This window comes from Phacochoerus africanus, chromosome 1 (assembly GCF_016906955.1).
Source record: "Phacochoerus africanus isolate WHEZ1 chromosome 1, ROS_Pafr_v1, whole genome shotgun sequence".
Taxonomy (NCBI): Eukaryota; Metazoa; Chordata; class Mammalia; order Artiodactyla; family Suidae; genus Phacochoerus; species Phacochoerus africanus.
In genome coordinates this window covers 204,823,609-204,842,263 of record NC_062544.1, presented here as the reverse complement: position 1 = coordinate 204,842,263, position 18,655 = coordinate 204,823,609, and the positions used below count along the sequence as shown (strand labels likewise).

The 18,655-nt window shown below is 39.2% G+C and overlaps 1 protein-coding gene across 1 annotated transcript; it reads right to left on the bottom strand.

Annotated features, from left to right (window-relative positions):
• Nucleotides 1-1,447: 1,447 nt before the first annotated feature.
• FETUB (fetuin B) lies at nt 1,448-15,668 on the bottom strand. Its single transcript, XM_047755412.1, has 7 exons — nt 15,340-15,668; nt 14,766-14,871; nt 12,863-12,950; nt 10,628-10,791; nt 10,020-10,121; nt 2,755-2,838; nt 1,448-1,922 (listed from the first exon to the last, which is right to left on the bottom strand). The coding sequence occupies exons 1-7, from the start codon at nt 15,573-15,575 to the stop codon at nt 1,566-1,568; spliced, it is 1,137 nt and encodes a 378-aa protein (XP_047611368.1). The 5' UTR covers nt 15,576-15,668; the 3' UTR covers nt 1,448-1,565.
• Nucleotides 15,669-18,655: the final 2,987 nt, after the last annotated feature.

Sequence of the window (18,655 nt, the reverse complement as noted above, 5' to 3'; positions counted from 1 at the left end):
GTGCTTTGACAAGTATGCGCTCCTTTCTCACTCTTACAAAACTTTCATTGAGCTCACCCTCCTCAAGCCTCTGGTTTGACAACATATTAAGGCTTAGTTGGAAATATTTGTAGAGGTCCTCCAAACTCCTTGACCAAAAGCATTGTTGTCGGTCCCTCTAAATCTCAGATCTGCCCATTTCAGAACTCAAACTCTGGCCCCTTGAGACAGTCATAGGACACCCAGTGCACTGCTTCTTTTCACCCACACCTGATAAAAGAGATACTCCAATATTGCAAAGGCCTAATTGCTTCCATTAAAAACAACCATGTGTTGGTAAAACAATCCTTTCACAGTATACCCTCAGGAGACAAAGACCTTAAGTATCATACCTTGCAACCCAGAGATCTTGTCTATTGGAAAAGGCACCTCCAGGAGAGCTCTCTTCAACCTCATGGAAAAATGCCTATCAGTTGCTGCTAATCCAAATCTTGTGCCACTAAACTCCAAGGAATAGACTTTTTGAATAACATGACATACCTGCCCATCTGCTGGTGACCTGAAAGTAAAGATTTCCTAGAATTGAGGCAGATGACATCTGATGAGACAGCTCTCTCAAGATATCCATACCAGGGCTGCTTGAAGATTGTTGCCAAAATTTTGATGATGTAACTCTTCAGATGATCACCAATGTCTATGGTCTTAATAAAATGTGGACCTTAGATAAAAAGGGCCTGAAGTTTTCCCTCCTACTCCTTCTTGTCACTTAAACGTGACCTTCCTAAGTTTCCACTCTTTTGTACTTTTCCCTTCAATTTGAGATACTAAACCAGTAAAGGTCCTTTTGACACTGAGTGACAAAAAGCTACTGAAACTGGAAAACCTGACTCTTGGTCAGTGATGCTTTCAGAGAAAGATCTTGATCAAAAGGGGAGAAAGGTAAAAAATTAATAAACAGAAACCACAATTAAACAGACTTGGGAGACCAGAAGTGGGAGCTGTGACAATAGCACAGCCCAATAGGCAGAAGAGAGACTTTTCTTTCCTGGCAAGGACTTAGCCAATGAAAAGCCATGGACTCTTTGTCCAGCATGGCCTTCCCAACTTCTTTTTCCTCTCTATAAAGGCCTTCTCCTTCCTTTGCTGTTTGGGGACTTGCACGTGGCTTGACATGGTTGCAGATCCCGAATGACAATCCTCTGCTGACCCCATAAACCCGTCTTTGCTGGAGGAATCTCTTCAGTCTATTTGTTTTAGGTCATCATCAGAAGGATGAAGACATTGCGAAGTAAGGCCCTACATCGGAGACACTTAGCTAAGAGGAAGAAGTCATTATAAAGAGAGAGGTGAAAGATCTGAGAGGGGTCTATCCACGGCATGAGACCTTGGGATGGCTTAGGAGGAATACAGCCCAGTGTATGAGTGAGCAGTTTAGTATTATTTCCACTTCAGGCAACATGAGAAGAGGAAGAGTCAAAAAGATGCACTTTATTAGCCCTCTCTCTGTTTGAACTCTCCATCCCTCTTCTCCACCACCCCTCATCTTCTGCAGGGCCCTGTGTTCCCAGGAATCCCCTACTTCATTTTCATGGCGGGAGAACAAGAGGGTTGGAAACCCGAGCTGGTCCTGGGCATTCAGCAGAGCGCCATTCTTTTGAGGGGAAAGGCAGAACAACCAGGTCCTTCTCCACAGGCTCTGGGAAGAGGAAGGAGACATCCAGCGGTTCTCCTTGAGGATTCGAAGTTAGATCCACCCGTACAGGGAAGGCCTCCTCAGGGCCTGTTTCCGGGGAACCTTTAGGCTTATCACCCAATCCGGGAAGGTGCTGGACAGATCCGTTTGGCACAGGCTTGGCAGAGGCTGTGCTTTCCTGCTGGGGCTCTTCCACCTTGGTGGGGTCACCTCGGCTAGCAGTAGAGTATGCACCTCCAGGGGTGGGAGCCTGAAATAAGAATGTTTTCAAATAAGGGAACATCCTCCAAGAAAATCCCTGCCATGCCTATGACTAGGTTAGGCTGTTTTGTGCCTTTTTGATGGAATTTTCAAAGGGAGACCAGCTAGAGGGATGGGCCTGATTAAAGGGTTAAAAAGCAAAACAGATAAGAGCCTGTAATCATCACAAATTTCAGGGCTGAACAATGATCCAGAGAATTAGATGGCTTGTTCAAAGTCCTGAGTGAGCTATCTCCCCACTTCTAGAGATGGCAGAAGCCTCATTTGTTTATTCTGTGCCAGACCTGGTGCAATGCCCTTCAACCAGATCCTCTCACCTGTCTCTCTGAAGGTGGCAAGTGTTACAACCCCATTCTATAAATGAGGCAACCAGGACTCAGAGAGGTAACACCTTGTCCATGTTTACACACCTTGTAGGTGGCAGAGCAGGACTGGAACTCAACCACCCTCTCACCTCTGCCAGGATGCCTCGCAGTATGTGCTCAAGAAATATTTCTGGAAAAGGACTCAGTACTTCCATGGAAACAATTTCTATTTATGGTTCAGGGTAAGGGCCTTTGGGACACAGAATGTAATGTTTCAGAAGCCTGAGCCATTCAAACTAAAGAGTCTTACTTGTTCTGCGGGGACCGTGTTGTTTCTAAAAGAAAGGGTTACAGGTCTTTGATCAGCTACCCTCTGGATGTGGCTTTTTGACAGCTTGAATAAAATGGTGATCATGGACTTTAGGAAAATAAAAGGAGAGGGTTGAGGCAACTAAAAGATAGATAATCTTCTCTTCTTTTATTCACAGAAAGAAAAACAATTAGATTGAAAAATACCTGTGATTTAAAGAAGCTACACCTCACGGAGACAAACTTTTCAGGGCCTCTTTCACTCCGAGAACCACTGCAAATACCAACAGGCTAAAGAAAAAGAAAACACAATGTCATTTGTGTATTACAATTATCAATTATCATAAATGGAAATCAACTTGCTTTCTGCTCACAGAGACAAACAGCCAATCAACACCTTTATGCTCTTACCGGGTAACAGGTAGACTCTGAACTAATTCTTTAGATCATTCCTACCAAGTAATTACTCAAACTAGGCTAATCTGTCTCCAATGAGAGAAACTCAGGATTTCCTGAGGACCAAACTCAATTAGAAAATTCTTTTTATTGAGCAGAAAACTGCCTATAGAACAGATACAGAAATATGGGTCTAATTCTTGGCCATACTTCTACCTTTGGGTCAATTAGAAAACCTGTTTTCATCTCTCATATAGTAGCCCTTTATATATGTTCCACCTGAGTTTTTGCTGCTCAGACAAGACCACACTCAGATCCTTCAACTTTTCTTAAAAATAAGTTTGGGGGAGTTCTCATTGTGGTGCAGCAGAAATGAATCTGACTAGGAACCAGGAGGTTGCAGTTCGATCCCTGGCCTCACTCAGTGGCTTAAGGATCTGGTGTTGCCATGAGCTGTGGTGTAGGTCACAGATGTGGCTCAGATCTGGTGTGGCTGTGGCTGTGGCATAGGCTGGCAGCTGCAGCTGCAGCTGCAGCTCCAGGTCCACCCCTAGCCTGGGACCCTCCTGTGCCTCAGGGTGCAGCCCTAAAAAAAAAGGGTGAAAAATAAGTTTGGGAGTTTCCGTCATGGCACAGCAGAAACAAATTTGACTAGGAACCATGATGGTGCGGGTTCCATCCCTGGCCTCACTCAGTGGGTTAACGATCCGATGTTGCTGTGAGCTGTGGTGTAGGTCACAGATGCAGCTCCAGTCTGATGATGCTGTGGCTGTGGCATAGGCCTGCAGCTATAGCTCCAATTTGACCCCCAACCTGGGAACCTCCATATGGCACGGGTGCAGCCCTAAAAAGCAAAAACAAACCAAAAAAAAAAGTTTGTTTTCATATTACAAACGTAATAAATAGTTGTTTAGAATATGGAGAAACGAAATTTTAAAAACCTATAATTGCATGAAAGGCACACATTTCCTACAACAATTTGATTTCTTTTCTTCTGATCTTTCTTCATATTCACTTTTTTTTTTCATGGAAAAATAGGATTATACTATCCATAATATTTTGTAACTCTCTTTGGTCATTAACAACATGTAAAGATCTTTTTGTGACATTGAATAGTTTTCTATGATTTTCTTTATAATGGCTACCTAATATTCCTCTGTATTATTTAATATGTTCTCTTTTGTTAGACACTGACTTGAACCTAATTTGTTGCGTTTAAACATTGAAGCTTATCTTTTCGTATATCCCTAGTTGCTTCCTTAGGGTAAATTCCTAGAAGAGAAATTTTAGAGTCACAGAGTATACTTTTTCAAGGGTAAATAAAGGGCCAGTGTAGACCAAGAGAAAACTACAACTGAAGGTCTAGTTGTGTAAAAAGACTTTAAACTCTTTTCTCTAACCCTCTCTCTTTCTTCTTGGGACTTTGAGAGACCACAATTAAATAAAAGATTGTAGGAGAAAGAGTGAAAGAACAAACTTTGAGTCTTTCCCCACAGTAAGTCCTAAGCTCTAGGTCAGGCTTGAGCTACAGAGAGGAAAAAGCTTTGAAATGGATATGAGATAGAAGTTCTGATTCAGAATTGACTAAAAAGAAATTTTAATCCCTGAAAATGAATTTTAATTACTTAAGTGAAATTGTTCTTATTATGGAAATTGACCAGAAAGTAATGGTCATTTGCCCATTTGCCCATCTGTGGTGATCAGCACACGATGGCACTGAGAAAGGGAGAGTCCACAGAAGAAGATGATGTTTTCCCAATTATTCTCAGTTGAGGAAACTGAGAATTTGAGAGTATTCAATTGATTGGTTATAAAAGGCTTTTGAGAGACACAGTTCAGATTCAAAGACACACATAGTTTGAAAGTTAAAAGATGAAAAAATTTTGCAATGCAAATAGTAACCAAATAGTAATCAAATGGCTACATAAATATCAGACAAAAATGACTTTAAGACAAAAATTGTTACCAGCGATAAATGATAAGATTCAATGTGCCAGAAACACATAGCAACTATAAACATACATGCCCCTAACAACAGAGCCCCAAACTGCATAAGCAAAACCTGACAGAATTCAAGGAAGACATATATAATTCAACAATAATAGTTGGAAACTTCACTCACAATAATGTATAAAAAAATATGCAGAACATCAACAAGGAAAGAGAAATATTGAAAAACACTTTAAACCAACTAAACTTAACAATTACAGAATGCTTTACCCAGCAATAGCAGGATATACCTTTTCTCAGGTGTACATGGCACTTTCTCTAGGATATGTCTTATGTGAAACCATAAAACAGGCTTCAAAAAAATTTAAAATAATTGAGATCACACAGAGTATATTCTCCAATCGCATTGGATGAATTTAGAAATGAATAACAGAAGGAAATTGAAATTTTCACAAATACATGGAAATTAAATAATACTCCTAAATAACCAATTGGCCAAAGAAGAAATCACAAGGAAAATTAGAAAATATTTTGAGATGAATGGAAACAAAAATGACATGTATAACTTGTGAGATGCAGCTCAATCACTGCGTAGAGGGAAATTTGTAGATGTAAGCGTTTATGCTAAAAAAAAGAATAAAGATTGTAAACCAATAACCTAAATTTCTACCTTAAAAAGTTAGAAAAAAGAAGAGTAAACTAAGCCCAAAGCAAACAGAAAGAAGATGATAATGAGGAGTAAAGAAGAAATAAATTAACTAGACAATAAAAAAGAACAGAGAAAGTAAATAAAACTGAAAGTCGATTCTTTGGAAGAAAAATCAATAAAATTTACAAAGCTGCTGGAGGGGGTGTGGAGAAAAGGGAACCCTCCTGCACTGCTGGTGGGAATGTAAACTGGTACAGCCACTATGGAGAACAGTTGGGAGATACCTTAGAAATCTACACATAGAACTTCCATATGACCCCACAATCCCACTCGGGCATATACCCAGACAAAACTCTACTTAAAAGAGACACATGCACCTGCATGTTCATTGCAGCACTATTCACAATAGCCAGGACGTGGAAACAACCCAAATGTCCATCAACAGATGATTGGATTCAGAAGAAGTGGTATATATACACAATGGAATACTACTCAGCCATAAAAAAGAACGACATAATGCCATTTGCAGCAACATGGATGGAACTAGAGAATCTCATACTGAGCGAAATGAGCCAGAAAGACAAAGACAAAGACCATATGATATCACTTATAGCTGGAATCTAATATCCAGCACAAATGAACATCTCCTCAGAAAAGAAAATCATAGACTTGGAAAAAAGACTTGTGGCTGCCTGATGGGAGGGGGAGGGAGGAGGAGGGGTCAGGAGCTTGGGCTTATCAGACATAACTTAGAATAGATTTACAAGGAGATCCTGCTGAATAGCATTGAGAACTATGTCCAGACACTCATGTTGCAACAGAAGAAAGGCTGGGGAAAAAAATGTCATTGTAATGTATACATGTAAGGATAACTTGATCCCCTTGCTCTACAGTGGGGAAATAAAAATAAATAAATAAATAAATAAATAAATAAATAAATAAATAAATAAAATTTACAAAGCTTTAGACAGACTGACCAAGAAAGAAATGACTCAAATTACTAAAATTGTAATTAAATAGGGAATCACTAATCAAATAAACTTCCAGCAAAGAAAAGCCAAGCCCAGATGGTTTCACTGGTGAATTCTACCAAATATTTAAAGAATTAACACCAATCCTTCACAAACTCTGCCAAAATAAAATAGAAGGGGGGGTGAAAATTTCCCAATTCATTCTATGAAGCCAATATTAAATTCATGTAAAAATAAGGCAGAGACAATGCAGGAACACTATAGACCAATATCTCTTATATAGATTAAAAATCTTTGGAAAAAAAAACCCACTGGCAAACTGAATTTAGAAACATATAAAAGAGATTATACATCATGATCAACTGTGATTCATCCTCAAAGTGTAAGAATGTTTTAACATACAATAACCATTATTATATACATTTCTACCAGATTAAAGGAGAAAAAAAAAATCCCATGATTATCTCATTAACATAGAAAAGGTATTTGACAAATTCCATCACTCTTTTTCGATTAAAAAAAACCAACATTCAACAAACTAGGCATAGAAGGGAACTTTCTCAACTTGATAAAGAGCAACTATAAAGAGCTTACAGTTATCATCATATTAAATGATGAAATACTTAATGCTTTCCTCCTAAAATTAGGAATAAGATAAGGATGTCTGCTCTCTGCATTTCTATTCAACATTGTACTGGACATTCTAGACAGGGACATTAGGTGAGAATTAAAAGTCATTTGGATTGTAAAGGAGGAGTAAAACTATATTTGTAGAAGACATGATCTTGTATACAGAAAATCTACTAGAAAACTGCTAGAACTAATAAACGAGTTCAGGAAGATTACAGAATACAAGGTAAGTATACGAAAATCAATTGTATTTCTATATACCTGCAATGAACAATCCAAAAATAAGATTAAGAAGACAAATACATTATATCAGCATCAAAAAGAATAAGATATTTAATTATACAAAACCCGCAAAGTTTTGTACACTGAAGACTACAAAATATTGTTGAAAGAAATTAAATAAGTCCTAAGCAAATGGAAGGACATCCCATATTCATGGGTTGGAAGAATTAATATTTTTAAGAGAACAGTACTTACCACATTGGTCTATAGATTCAGTGCAATCCCTATCAAATTTCCTGCTTTTTAAAGATAGAAACTGACAAGCTGATTTATTGTGAAAATGCAAGGGATCTGGAACACCCAAAACAATCTTGAATAAGAAGAAAATAGGAGGACTCGCATTTCCAATCCAGAATTCACTACAAAACTATGTACTGAGATAGTACGGTACTGGTATAAAGATAGATACGCAAATCAATGGAAAACAATTTGTGGTAAAAAATAAGCCCTTACATTCACAGCCAATTGATCTTCAAAAAGTATGTCAATACAATGCAATGAGGGAAATAATAGTCTTTGAACAAATAGTGCTGGGACGACTAGATATCCACAGCAGAAGAATGAAACTGAACCTCCTACCTCACACCATATACAAAATTAACTCAAAAATGGGTCAGGGACCTAAAGCTAAAACTGTAAAATTCTTAGAGGAATACCCAAGAGTAAATCTTAGTGATCCTGACTTAGGCAACAGATTCTTATCTATGACCCAAAAAGCACATTTTTGGGTCAAAAATATAAAATACTATAAAAAGAGGATTTCATCAAAATTGAAACTATAAAAAGAGGATTTCATCAAAATTGAAAACTATAAAAAGAGGATTTCATCAAAATTGAAAACTATAAAGAGAGGATTTCATCAAAATTGAAAACTATAAAAAGAGGATTTCATCAAAATTGAAAACTATAAAAAGAGGATTTCATCAAAATTGAAAACTTTGGGGAGTTCCTTGTGGCACAGTGGGTTAAGTATTCAGCACTGTTACTGCAGCGGCTTGGGTTGCTGCTATGGCACAGGTTCAATCCCAGGCCTAGGAACTTCTAAATGCCATAGGCACAGCCAAAAAAAAAAAAAAAGAGAGAGAGAGAAGAAAAAAGAAAGAAAAAAAGGTTTTGTCTTTCAAAGAACAACATCAAGAAAATGAATAGATAAATCAAAGATTTATAGGAGAAAATATTTGAAAATCAAATATCTAATAAGGGAATTATATACAGAATATGTAAAGAATTCTTATAATTCAACAATAAAAGATAATCCAATTTTTAAATGACAAGGATTTGAACAGACATTTCTCCAAAGAATATATACAAATGGCCAAAAAGCACATTAAAAGATACTCAACATCATTAGCTATGAAGAAAACTCAAATGCAACCAAAATGAGAGATGATTTCAAACTCAGTAAGGTATCTATAATAAAAAAAAAAAAGAATTGACAAAAATGTGGAGAAATCGAAAGCCTCACACATTGCTGATGGGATTGTGAAACTGGTGCAGTCCCTTTGGAAAACAGTGTGCAATTATTTAAAAGGTTAAACATAGAGTTCTCCTATGACCCAGCAATCCCACTCCAAGGTATATACCCCAAAGAAATGAAAACATTTGTATATATAAAAACTTTTACGCAAATGTTCATGGCGGCACTATTCATAATGACTCAAATGAGGAAACAATTCAAACATCTGTCAACTACAGGATGATAAACAATATATGGTATATACCCAGGCAATGAAATATTATTGAACCATGAAAGAAATGAAGCATTGATATATACTAAACATGGATAACCCTTGAAAACATTTTGCTAAGTGAAAGAAGCCAGACACAAAAGGCTACATACAGTATGAGTCCATTATATAAAATGATCCAAAAAATGCAGTCATAGAGACATAAGCAGATTAGTGGTTTCCAAGAGTGTGGGTAAGGAAGCAAGGTGAATGTCTGCTAATGGGTATGGAGTTTCTTTGGGGGCTGATGAAAACATTCTAAAATTAGATAGTGGTGATGGTGGCACACCTCTATGGATGACTGAAAAACTGAATTGCACTCCTTAAAAGAGTGAATTTATAGCATGTGTCTTATATCTTAATAAAGTTGTTATTATAAATGAATAAAGGGGGAAAAGGCTTCTGATGCTTTTGCCTAATTGTGCAATGATACATTGTGCCAATTGACATTCCTACCAGGTGTGCTTCATATGGTTTCAAGGCACGCTCCCCATCTTGGTTGTATTCTTTCAAAGAAGGTCTGTTTGACATCATTCTTCTTCAAGAGAAAGTGGTCCAAAGAATGGGATACGATGCTGTATCCAAATCCAAATGGATTTGATCATTTAAAAGTAGGACCACCACCAACCAATGAGGAGATTTTACAGCCTCCTGTAAAATCATTTTAAAGGCATCACATTGCTGATGAAAACTGTACTTACAATCAGATATTATTGCATCTAGATCACCCCTAAATAGTTTCTCCTTAAGAGGAAGACAAGTGTCTCGGGCATTACGACACCTCATGTATCATTTATGCTCAACAAATACATATAGATGATCTGTGCGCACACATCTTAAATTCTGAAGACATTCAGGAATACTCACCTCAGGGTTAGGGGGCTGGAGTGCGCAGCTGCTAGCCTGAGATTTGGTACACGGTGACTCTTTGATTAAATATTCCACAAAGTAGGCAGGGCCAAACACCCACTGGTATGAGACAAGAGTTGAAAAACATAAATCAAACCTTTCCAAGTGGAGAAATGACTCAAGTTTGGCAGAATTCTATTTAAAGAAACTGTACATTGCCAGGGTCACTGTCAGCAGGGGTCTCTTGTCTCTGTAATCCCTACCATAATCAAACCATGTATCATGACTTTGTGATTCAGAAAACATAATTGCCATACCTTTCTTCCCTTCTTAGGGATTTAAAGGGACTCTAAAAACCTCCCCTTGGATGAGTTTATTTTTCCTCATGTAAGTGTGTTTTTAGATTAACTTTTCTCCATATGCTAGATAGGAACATAATTCAAATACAGATAAGCTGATGTTTCCTGTAACCCATGAAACTCAGAAACAAAGACAAGGTTGAATGTGCGTCAGGGCAACAAAGTAGGGAATGAAGAAAAGGCTCTTGGTTCTGATTGAAATGAGGGCCTTGATAGCCATGGCAGCAGTTATGAGACATGCTGCTCTAACTGGTGCTTCAGCCTCACCTGAAAGAGAGCCCTGGTAACTTTGACCAGTGAATACTTCTTTGAGGTTCTCCTTTTATTGAACTCTTCGAGAGACTTGGTGGCAGCTTCCAAGACTTTGGTATCTGACATGTTCACCGGGGTGGGGCAGTCAGGGCATAGCGTGACAATCTGTCCAGGAGAAACTGTTGATACCAAAGAGAGCAAGTTGAAAAAGAAAACTCCTTAATGATTTGGAATCCTATAAATCCTATGACCACAATGGAGGCAGAGATTGAAAGGAAAAATAAAACGATCATGTTCACTTGTGGCAAGAATGAAGTAGATGCATTATCTTGAAAGAAAGAGCGTTCTGCACCGTTTTCTGCAAAGAGCATGTATTACTTTCATAATTAAAAAAACTTGAAGCAATATTTTTTCACCTTACATAATTTTTTTTTTACCCTAGAAATTTTGTTAAAAATACGTAATATACGACATTTGATCCTTGAACAATGTGAGGGTTAGGGGTGCTGACCCTCGACACAGCCCCAAATCGCAGTTTAACTTTATGTTCAGCCCTCTGTATCCACCATTCTGCATCTGTGGATTCAACCAGCCTCTGACAGTGTAGTATTGTAGTATTATTTAATGAAAAAAATCTATGTATGTGTGGACCCTCATAGGTCAAAACTGTGTTGTTCAAGGGTGAACGCTATACTGGTATAACTCATTTATTCTGTTAGCTCAGTATCTTCCACCATCACAATCTCTATAAAGCAGACTGAGTTGGGATTTCATTACTTTTATGTTTTACTTACCTTTTAGTCTCTAATACCTAACATAACATCTAATGCATGGTGAGTGCTTAGTAAATGCCTGCTGAATGAACGAGTGACTGAATGACATATGGGAGGTGGAAGTACACCCTCTTTGGTTAGAAAAAGCAACTAAGACAGAAAATAAAAATTGGTCAAATCACTATATGACTGGATAAAATAAACACACTAACGTTATAGCTAGAATATCTGATTGGGAGGAGCAAGGGGTGGGTGACAAAACTAGTGTGTAAGTCAGGCTAGGAAGCTTGTCTAAAAGTTGTATTGACAAAGTAAACACATATCTTTGATCAACTGTGTGCTTACTTGGGTGTTTAGTTGGGGAGTTATATCTATGGCTTATCACTCCCAGCACCACCCCCACATGTCATTTCCTGACCTTCCGTACCCCCGGTACCTATGACTTTCATTTCAGACCTGATGTATGTTATTAGTTGTTGTCCTCTAATTTATTTGAGGTGAGCTTCATCGTCATAACCAGGAAGCTTTAGCTCTGTTGCCTAGTCCCTCAAAGGAACCAGCAGCATTGCTATCACCTAGCTAGGGCTTGTTGGCAGTATAGAATCTCAGACCCTGCCCCAGACGTATAGAATCAGAATTTTCCCTTGAACAAGATCCACCAGGAGAGTCACGTGCACATCATAGTTTGATGAGTAGCTATATCCTCTCTTCCAGTGCCATGGATGCTTGCTTTTCACAGATGGACCCAGTATGAATGTATGTACATTTATTAATTTATTCAGTGAAAATTTAGACTCCTTCCACTGGATAGGAATTAGGGGAGAGTTGTAGCAGAGAGGAAGAAGGAATAAAATGTTCTACACAATAGAAGATAGAAGACTCCAAATCAAGGCATTGTCTGTGTTTTATGAGTGGTTAGGATAAAGTTGTATGAGAATGTAGAAGAGGAAAGCACAATGTTTTATTTATTTATTTTTTTCTTGACTAGAGAACATGGTGGAATAAGCAGCAATAGCAATGGTCTGTAAAGAATGGATATGAGTTCCTAGGGCAGAGCTTATCAGGGGAGGGCATCCTCAGCCAAAGGAGAGGCACACACAAGATGCAGAGATTGGAAAGTACAACATGTGTTCAGAAAAGTGAGCCATCTGGTTGAATGGAATGCAAAATTGGTGTAGTCAGGGAAATAGGGCAGAGATTCCTAGAAAGGAAGCCTGGAGACCATCAGAGAGATGATGCCATTTATGACAGACTAAAAATTTAGGATTTGATATAGGACACAATATAGAACTATTGCAGGTTATTTAGGAAGATTAATTGTGGGAAGAGAAGCAGTGTGAGGGTTGGATATATGAAGAACTTGGCTTTGGAATGAACAAGTAAGGATGGGAGAAATGCTACATACTATAGCATAGTATACTTAAATGCTCATTTTCCATTTATTATTAAAATGAACAAAATCAGAGTGATCTCTTACCTGGGCGAAGAATACAGTTATAAGCAGGTAAATAGTGAATTCTTCTTGCCTTATTGATGTAAAATATTGCTTTGCATTGACCATATTCCTGGAATCAACAAATACATTTTACGACATGGTAAAATGAATTATGGCTTTAAAAAATACCCCAGATGAAATTGGATATTTCATTTTTAAGTAATGAGAAACTTAAGGTCAATTTTGGTGGTTTAGGGTGGGGAAACCTGCCAGCTGATCATCAAAGAGTTCAACCTTCTCTTGGGCTGCAGCTACACTACTTCCCCGCCTCTTTCCTACTTAGATGGGACTGTGTGTAACTGAGTTCTAACCACAGTGAGGTGAGCAGAACGGATGGGTAACCACTTCTAAGCCTAGCCCATAAGGCTGTCCCATGTGCTCTCTGTCCTCCAGGCTCTTTCCCTTTCTGTAGGTTGATGTAGATGAGCATGGTGACCACAGAAGCCATGAGTTGAGGGCAGCAGAGTCCAAGGCCACAGCATGGAGGGAACCTGGGTTGACAAATCACTCGTGGAGGAAAGCCCCTCACTGATGAGGAGTTTCTATATTTTTTTTCTGGTATTTTTAGGGCCACGCCCCTGGCATACGGAGGTTCCCAGGCTAGGGGTCCAATCAGAGCTGCAGCTGCCCACCACATCCACAGCCACAGCAATGCCAGATCTGAGCTGCACCTGTGACCTACACCACAGTTCATGGGAATGCCGGAGCCTTAACCCACTGAGCGAACCCAGGGATTGAACCTTTGTCTTCATGGATGCTAATCAGATTTGTTTCTGCTGAGCCATGACAGGAACTCCAACTTTCTATTTGAACTTTGCATAAATGGGAAAATCAACTTCTATCATGTTGCGATCAGTATACACTTTTTAGTGTATATGTTATAGCAGTTAGTGTCTCCTTAAACATAATTCCCAGGGTAAATAGACAATTTGCTTTTCAAAACCAGGTAGGTGAGTTTGACACATTTGGTTAAGTGATTAGAGAAAGATATCTTGGTCAAAGAGTTCATTTCTAAACACGTATACCACAATCCTGTATACACAAAGTTTCATATCCATTAATAAAAATAATCTCAGGATAATTGAGAACCAGATGAAAACTGTGTTCTTTTCAAGCGTCTTCTCTGGTCATCAATTTTGACTCATTTTAGGTGCTGTGATTCCAGAAAGTCCTTCATCCTTGGTACCTCTAAGAGCTCTCATACCATAGCTTTCCCTCTCTCCAGCCTCAAATCTTGTATCAATGTCAATTAAAACAAAATAAAGCAAAATAAAACAAATTTCAGAGTTGCCCCTCCACTGCTTCTACAGTTTTCCTTGGATACACATCCAGAGAGCTACACCTCAGACGTCTTCTTTTTTTTCTCCCGCAACTTAACATTGGCTCAGAGCCTATAGGAGGGTCCTACAAGAGGTGGGAAACAACTTGGGGGCAACTTTCCTTTCTTTTCTTATTTCTTTCTTTCTTTTTTTAAAAAAATTATTATAGTTGATTTACAATGTTCTGTCCATTTCTGCTGCACAGCAATGTGACTCAATTATACACATACATATACATTCTTTTTTTCACATTATCCTCCATCATGTTCCATCGCAAGTGATTAGATACAGTTCCCTGTTCTATACAGCAGGACCTCATTGCTTATCCACTCTAAAGGCAGTGGTTTGCATCTGGGGGAAATTTCTCATGACCCAGACACCAGAAATTGGACTCTCAGAAATCCCTCTGATGAAACTCTATTTTGTCTATAGAATTGGAATAACTACATAGGCACCCGCCCCAAGAGATTATAAAGTGGGACATTTAAAGATGGTACATGCTGAACAATCTTCATTCTGAAGACAGAGGTCACCTAGTTTTCCTGCTCAAGCACCTGGACACTTACCGATTCATGGAATGGCGTCAGCCCACAGTCCTTCCATGACATCTTACTGAGCACATGGCAGCTAGACTCTACCACGTCCAGCGTGAGATAGAACAGAGATCCCAGGTCACCCTGTAGGAAGGTGAGGAGAAAATGCACAACCTACATGAAGCAGAAACCCCTAAAGCCTGGCCCCTCAAATCGCTGCTTTATGGCAAAGCTAAACAAAGGCTATAATGTTTGTGAAGATTTCTATCTTTCTTCCTTTTTTTTTTTTTTTTTTGGTTGTTCCTATTGCATGCAGAAGTTCCTGGGCCAGGGATTGAACCCGCGCCACAGCAGTGACAGCGACAGATCTTTAACCACTAGGCAACCAGGGAACTCTGTGAAAATAGAAACGGTGGGACACAGTACGTTTCAGAGTAGATTAGTACTTGTTCCTAACATTAAGAACATGTAGCACTCTAGCAGAGGAGCTTGGTGTGTACTCAGCAGGGTTTCCGATTTGAAAGGTACCTGCCAACATGTGTCTCTGGGTTCCTGTCCCCTGGGCGGCCTTCCTGGCTTGTGCAAACACCTGCCCTGGAGGGGACTGCCACTTGCCTGTCTGTGTTCGCGGACATCGCTCACTCGGTTGGGGCTCAGCACGTAGCCGTCCTTCTGGTTCCTGTTGATCTCCTGCAGGACGAGGTTCACAACATCCAGCACATAAGAGCTGTTGCAGGCATGGGAGAGGAGAAGCGAGGATCTAGGGGGCAGCGGCTGGGGTGGAGATGTAGCCCCGCAGCCCACGACCAGGGCGTAGAGCACCAGCGGGAGGAGCAGACCCATCCTGTGGGGAGTGAGGCCAGGCAGGGGTCAGTATGTGGAGCCACAAGGACAGCTACTTACAGGGCTCTGCAAGAGCAATTTAAGCAGGCTTGTAATTGCAACCTAAACCAGGGATCAGGATTTGAAACACAGGGTCCTATTTTATCTGCTTGAATTCTAAATGTAGATTTCCCTGAGTCAGGACTTAGGATAGGATTTGCCAATATATCTAACCTTGGACCCCGGAGCAATCTGATACTCATGGTTACCTGTAAACAGATTTAAGTTTCCTAATCTTTCCCTAGGAAAGCAAAATAAACTCTTAGGTCAAGGTTCCTAGGAGGTCACGATTGAATTCTTGCTTGTGTGCAGGGCTCAAGCCGGTTCAGAAGATGACGACTGTCACGTTCTCCCACGGGCACTAGAATCTCGCCTCCAGCCCATGTCCTGGCTACACGTCTCTTCATCTCAGACTTGGAGCCCAAAGTCACGGTACCAATGGTGCTCAGTGAGTTCTGACCTCCCGCCCGACCTCCTGAGTTCATCATTCTTGTTAGATCAGGAAAAGGGCTTCAACCCCACATCATCTACATGAAGCCTCAGTGAGATTCCTAAAGCACTCTGGGATCTGGCTGGAAAGAGTTCCATTTAGCATACAGAGGGCCAGCAGGCACATGAAAAGATGCTCAACATTGCTAATTATTAGAGAAATGCACGTCAATGCTGTGTTGAAGTATTACCTCCCACTGGTCAGAACAGCCATCATCTAAAATTCTACAAATAACCAATGCTGGAGAGGGTGTGGAGGGAATCCTCTTACACTCTTGGTGAGAATGTAAATTGGTGCAGCCTCTATGGAAAATAGCATGGAGGGTCCTTAAAAAACTAAAAATTGAGTTGCCATATGATCCAGCAATCCTACTCCTGGGCATATATCTGGAGAAAACTCTAATTTGAAAAGATACATGTACCCCAATGTTCACTGAAGCACTATTTACAATAGCCAAGATATGGAAGCACCTAAATGTCCATAGACAAATGAATGGATAAAAAAGATATAATATATATATATATTCTATTCTACACACACACACACACACACACACTGGACTATCACTCAGCCATAAAAAAGAATGAAATATTGCCATTCGCAGCAACATAGATAGACCTAGAGATTATTATACTAAGTGAAGTAAATCGGAAAAAGACAAACACCATATGATATCACTTATGTGTGTAATCTAAAATGTGACACAAACTTATTTATGAATTAGAAATAGACTCATAGACATAGAAAGCAAACTTATGGTTACCAAATGGGAAAGGGAGCAGAGACGGATAAGTTAGGAGTTTGGGATTAGCAGATACAAACTACTATATATAAACTAGATACCAACAAAGTCCTACTGTATAGCACAGAGAACTATATTCAATATTCTGTAATAACTCTGTAATGGAAGAGAATCTGAAAACGACTATGCATATATAAGTGTAACTGAATTACTTTGCTGTATACCAGAAACTAACACAACATTGTAAATCAATTATACTGCTTCAAAAAAATAAATTTTAGAAAGTAAAACAAAACAAAAAAAAGTGTTATATTTAGCCTCATCTAGGTTTTGGGTTTTTTTGTTTGTTTGTTTGTTTTGGTATTTTTAGGGCTGCAACCTTGGCATATGGAGGTTCCCAGGCTAGGAGTCCAATCGGAGCTTAGCTGCTGGCCTACACCAGAGCCACAGCAACGCGGGATCCGAGCTGTGTCTGTGACCTATGCCACAGCTCACGGCAACGCAGGATTCTTAACCCACTGAGCAAGGCCAGGGATCGAACCGACATCCTCATGGATGCTAGTCAGATTTCTTTCGGCTGATTCACATCAGGAACTCCCTCATCTAGGTTTTTTAAAACAAAGATTTGAATGGCATATCAATAGTTCTTGCATCATACTCTAGTCCTACACTTTTTTATATGGAGTTGTGTGGAAGCAAACTTATTCAGAAGCTAAACCAATACTATTGTTAAGAGATAGATCGTGATTGGAAGGTGGACTGGAAGACAGGAAGACCCTTGCTTTTGTTTTTAGCTTCTGTTTGGGGTTCCACATGAAAGTTATTGCTGATTGGAATGTGCAACTTATCTTTTAAAAGTTTCTATTTAAAAAACACATATACACATCAGAGACAGTCTGTCATAAGAGAAGGGAAGCTTCTAGAATAGGCTATCACAGACGGTATTCCATAGACCCCTAGCCTGTGAGGTATGTTCCCTGCCCCTCTCTTCATCCAGTCCCATTTCACCTCCCACTTGTCCTCAGTATTTTGTTCTCAAATAGTTTTAGGAGCTGCTACATCCACAGATGCAGTGTTATAGAGTCTCAACACACCTGTGAATGTTAAAGGCACCCTGAAGCTTTGAAGAAACCTATTTATATCACAATTTCCAATACTTATTTGACTGTAAGATTTTTGTAATATTACTTATTTATTTTTAGGGACTCACTCATGGCATATGGAAGTTCCTAGGCCAGGGGTCAAATCAGAGCTGCAGCTGCCTGCCTATACCAGGGGGATGCTGGATCCTTAACCCACTGAACGAGGCCAGGGATCGAACCCACATCCTCATGGACACTAGTTGGTTTCTTGCCCCACAACAGGAATTCCTTTTACAGTTTTTTTGTTTGTTTTGTAATATTTATTATTAACCTGCAAAATATAATTTTGGAATACTTTGCTGCACTAGTAAATAAAGATAGCTATCTATGAGGGTTTTTTGATAAGAAACTGGTCAGAGGTATGAAGTTTTTGACTTCACAGAGGAGAGGTATTCCAAGTGGATTGAAAGAAAAACTAAACATAAGCAAGGCATTTTTTATTATCTATGCTTATTTAAAACTTTAAGTTCATACTAAATGTAAATATAATGATGTGTGTTGCTACTAAGGATTAATATAATTAGTTATTGTGATAAAATTTAAATTTTTATTAAAAAGTTGACTGGAAGGTGGTTTTTTCATTTGATACCCTCTCTGTGATAGCATACAGGCTCACTGAGAAGAACCCTTAATGATAATTTAGTGGCTCTAATCACATTTCTTTTTT